This window comes from Trichosurus vulpecula, chromosome 7, assembly GCF_011100635.1.
Source record: "Trichosurus vulpecula isolate mTriVul1 chromosome 7, mTriVul1.pri, whole genome shotgun sequence".
NCBI lineage: Eukaryota > Metazoa > Chordata > Mammalia > Diprotodontia > Phalangeridae > Trichosurus > Trichosurus vulpecula.
In genome coordinates, this window is record NC_050579.1 from 128,064,382 (window position 1) to 128,068,510 (window position 4,129).

Consider the following 4,129-nt stretch of genomic DNA (forward strand, 5'->3'; position numbering starts at 1 on the left):
TCCAATGAAAAATGTATGAGGCTATTACCTCAGGTAAGGGATACTCTTCAGTGTTTGAAGTAAGAGGAAAAATGGCAGAAAGGGGAATGGTATTCCACTTCCAACTTCTTGCTTCAAGCATTAATTGTAACTGTGTCTGACCTGCGAGGTCTGATTGGGAAAAGTTTACTTATTACCATTCACCACTGAAATTCAGAGTTGCCCTCGATGACTCATATCTAGTTGAGGACTTACAGCCTTGCAGTGTTGAAGGTGAAGGAAATCTATGTGCATTGAGATAAATCAGAGATAGATGCTGAGGTCCTCAGAGGATGGAGGAGGAGGGACCTACCCTGATTTAGTCCTTGAAACTTCAGGATGCTAAGTCCTGCTTTTCTTTTCAGGTCCAATCCCCTAGGGAACCGTTATTGAGTTATAAATCACCACAACCTGCATATTTTAGTTCTTTGAATTCAATAATTAACATGTCACAGTGGATAGACAAAAATAAAGAAACAAGGTAAAGAATTCATCCCTGGCTTCTTCAGAAATGGAGCAGGTAAGTGAGGAAAAGGGCATTAGGTGGATTGGATCTGCATTTGTTTCAATTTTTGAACTTTTCTTAGCAAACAAAAATGCAATTTCAGTAACAAGGTCCTTGGCTGCTTGTGCTTCATGCTTTGTTTCTCATTAATGACTTTGCAACAACGAATGCCTAGGAACAAAAGGATGTTACTGAAGCCTAAATCTAAATTTTATCTTGTGAATTTTCCATTTCTCCAAGACAATATGCTCCTTCTTGGACATGCCTTTGGCATTTGGAATCTTGAAAAAGGTGAACTGCCTGCTCCTAAATTGCCAAGTACATCATAGTTTTGCCAGCTTTTTCTCTGGATGAACTTTATTATAAAGCAGGAAAATAGTAAAAAATGATAGTCAGCCAAGAGATTTAATCCCAATGAGGAGAAAAACCCTTTTTTCTTCCTTTATTTGGCATATGTGTGCCTGTGTGTGTGTGTGTGTGTGTGTGTGTGTGTGTGTGTGATGTGGATAAAAGACTTGAGGGTAGGGGACAGCTATCAGAAATGTGGTTCATAGCATGGGATCTAGGTCTTAGACATGTTTAGAACCCATATTTCAAAAACAGTGAGCAAGTAGCTACATTCTTCTTTGGACATTTTTATCACCAAATAAAACATGAGATGGATTTCTTACTATAACTAGGAGTCAATGCATTAATATTGGGTGCTCTTCCTTACACAAAGCACAAGTTTAAGAGTCTTACTTCTCATGATAAAGAATGGTAAAAAAAAAATCTGTGCTCTGTCATTAGTTCACTCACCAAAGCCACCTTGCAGAATACCAACAAAATGTTAAAGCTTATTTGATTGGCTTCCACAAGCAAGAAGGGAAGAGGGAGAAAGAGTTGCCTCGCTATCATTCCTTGGTCACTTCCTTATCTCAGCTTTCTTTTTCAAACCTAAACAAAAATACTTGACAGAGAATACTAGCCCAGGCACAGACTTGTGAAGTTCTGAGCCATCTCTTTGTTTTATGGCATTCTATGACATGGTGAGATTAATATCTGTCCTATGCTAATGTGTTTAGGATTATTACAGCTCATATTTATATAGCACTTTCTAATTTGTAAAATACTTTCTAGGCATCTGGCTTGACCCTCACACCACCCCAATGAAGAGGGTGCTACGGCATCTACTTTTAGGCCCTCTTTACAATTTGCCATCTCTTATCTCTGTGCCTTTGCCTAAACTGCCTAAATCCAAATTTTACTTTGCCTTACTCATCTCTTAGAATCTCTAGGTCTCTTTGAGGCCCTCATCTTCCTGAAATTACTTTGTATCTACTTATCTCTACACACATCATAAGTAAGTAGAATGTAAGTCCCTTGAGGGAAGGGCTCCTTTTGGTTTTTTTATTTTATCCCCAGCACTTAGCACCATGTATTTCACTAGTAGATATTTAATAATTTGTTAAATTGAACTGAAGAAATTGAGACTCAGATAGGTTAAGTGATTTATCCAAGTTGCACATTTAGTAATTGTTGGTTGTGGGATTTGTACCTACATCTTCCTGATTCCAAGTCTAGCATGCCTTCCAGTACTGTATGTTGTCTCTCAAGGTCAGATTACTTACACAAACTTTTCCATCTTGAAAAATACATGTCACCTAGGAATGAATCAGCGGATATGATTTTTTACTCAGGATAAATCCCATCTAAATTGTTTACAAATGTCTCTAAATTTTCTAGCATAATATAATTGAAAGAAAGCATTAAAAGAGATACGAAACCTTTATTAAGTTATACTTGATGCAAAGAATTTGTCTGACTCTTCAATTTAATTAAACTATTTGGATTCACATTTAGATGCCAAGAATTTATTGAATTACTGATGTCCATTTCAAGATATATGCATTGTGAAGATGAATAACTTAAAACTGTGAATCTTCAAATATTCAAAAAGCAATTCTGTTCATTTATAGTCATTAGGATGCATTTCTATGAAAGTGCAAGCAAATCTGAGATGAATGGCAATAGAAAACCTCATAAAATTTGAAAATTGAAATCTTTGATCTGTCCATGTTAACGTCTGTCATATTTCTGAATTACTATAAGCACTTCTGCAAAGCATATAACACGAGAAATGTTGCCTGACAGAGCCTTGTATCTTCTTGCTTTTCTGAAGGTAGCCTTTGACTGCTCGGAATTTGGAAATGGATCATGCCCAGAGAATGACAGGCCATTAGGTATTCGAACTGCAATGTATCTATTTATGTCTGGGGCTATCTTCATCACTATTTTTGGAAACCTTGCCATGATTATTTCCATTTCCTACTTCAAACAGCTTCATTCTCCAACAAACTTTCTCATCCTTTCCATGGCAATCACTGACTTTCTCCTGGGATTCAGCATTATGCCCTACAGCATGATCCGGTCTGTGGAAAACTGCTGGTATTTTGGAATCCTTTTCTGCAAGATCCATTACAGCTTTGATTTGATGCTAAGCATAACATCGATTTTCCATCTTTGCTCTGTAGCCATAGACAGGTTTTATGCCATATGCTACCCTTTGCATTATTCTACCAAAATAACCATTTCAGTAGTAAAGAGGTTGCTGTTTCTTTGTTGGTCAATACCAGGAGCATTTGCTTTTGGGGTGGTTTTCTCTGAGGCATATGCTGATGGAATAGAAGGCTATGATGTTCTGGTTGCATGTTCCAGTTCTTGCCCAGTAATGTTCAATAAGCTATGGGGCACCACTTTGTTTATGGCAGGCTTCTTCACCCCAAGCTCTGTGATGGTAGGAATTTATGGCAAAATTTTTGCAGTATCCAAAAAACATGCTCGTGCAGTCAACGCCATTCCTGAAAATCAAAGTAGCCAAATGAAGAAGGAGAAGAAGGCAGCCAAAACCTTGGGAATAGTGATGGGCGTCTTCTTGTTATGCTGGTTTCCTTGCTTCTTCACAATTTTACTTGATCCATATTTGAACTTTTCTACTCCTGCAGTATTGTTTGATGCTTTGACTTGGTTTGGCTATTTCAACTCCACATGCAATCCTTTAATATATGGTTTCTTCTACCCTTGGTTTCGCAAAGCACTGAAGTATATTCTCCTTGGTAAAATCTTCAACTCACATTTTCATAACACTAATTTGTTTTCTCAGAAAGAATCTGAATAGAGTCAGGAAAATTTTCAGCTCTTTAAAAGTATAGAAATATATGTTATGTGTATGTATATGTATATGCATATTTACATATGTATATATATAACATGTGTATACATATATACACACAAATATATTGATGAAAGAAATGTCCTTGGAGTCAGGAAGAACTGGGACCAAGTTTTACCTCTGCCATATACTGATTGGGTAACCATGGATAAGTCTCTTAACTTTTCAGGGAAGTCAAGCAAATCCTAAGATTCTAAGTTACAGATGGGATTTGTATCACTGGAAGAAATTTCCATACTGAGAAATTGATGAGACTAGTGAAATCATAGATCTGGACAGCAATGACAAAAGTGTATACATGTAGATCTCTAGATACAAGGTGTCCCCAGAGCCTTAGCTTAACAGATTAATAAATAAATAAACTTTATTAAGTACCTACGATGTGCCAGGAACTG

The 4,129-nt window shown here is 36.9% G+C and overlaps 1 protein-coding gene across 1 annotated transcript; it reads left to right on the forward strand.

The window, feature by feature from the left end:
- Window positions 1–529: 529 nt before the first annotated feature.
- On the forward strand, window positions 530–3,680 carry LOC118855709 (trace amine-associated receptor 2). Its single transcript, XM_036765710.1, has 2 exons — window positions 530–538; window positions 2,685–3,680. Exons 1-2 carry the CDS (start codon window positions 530–532, stop codon window positions 3,678–3,680), a joined length of 1,005 nt encoding a protein of 334 aa, XP_036621605.1.
- The last annotated feature ends 449 nt before the right edge of the window (window positions 3,681–4,129 follow it).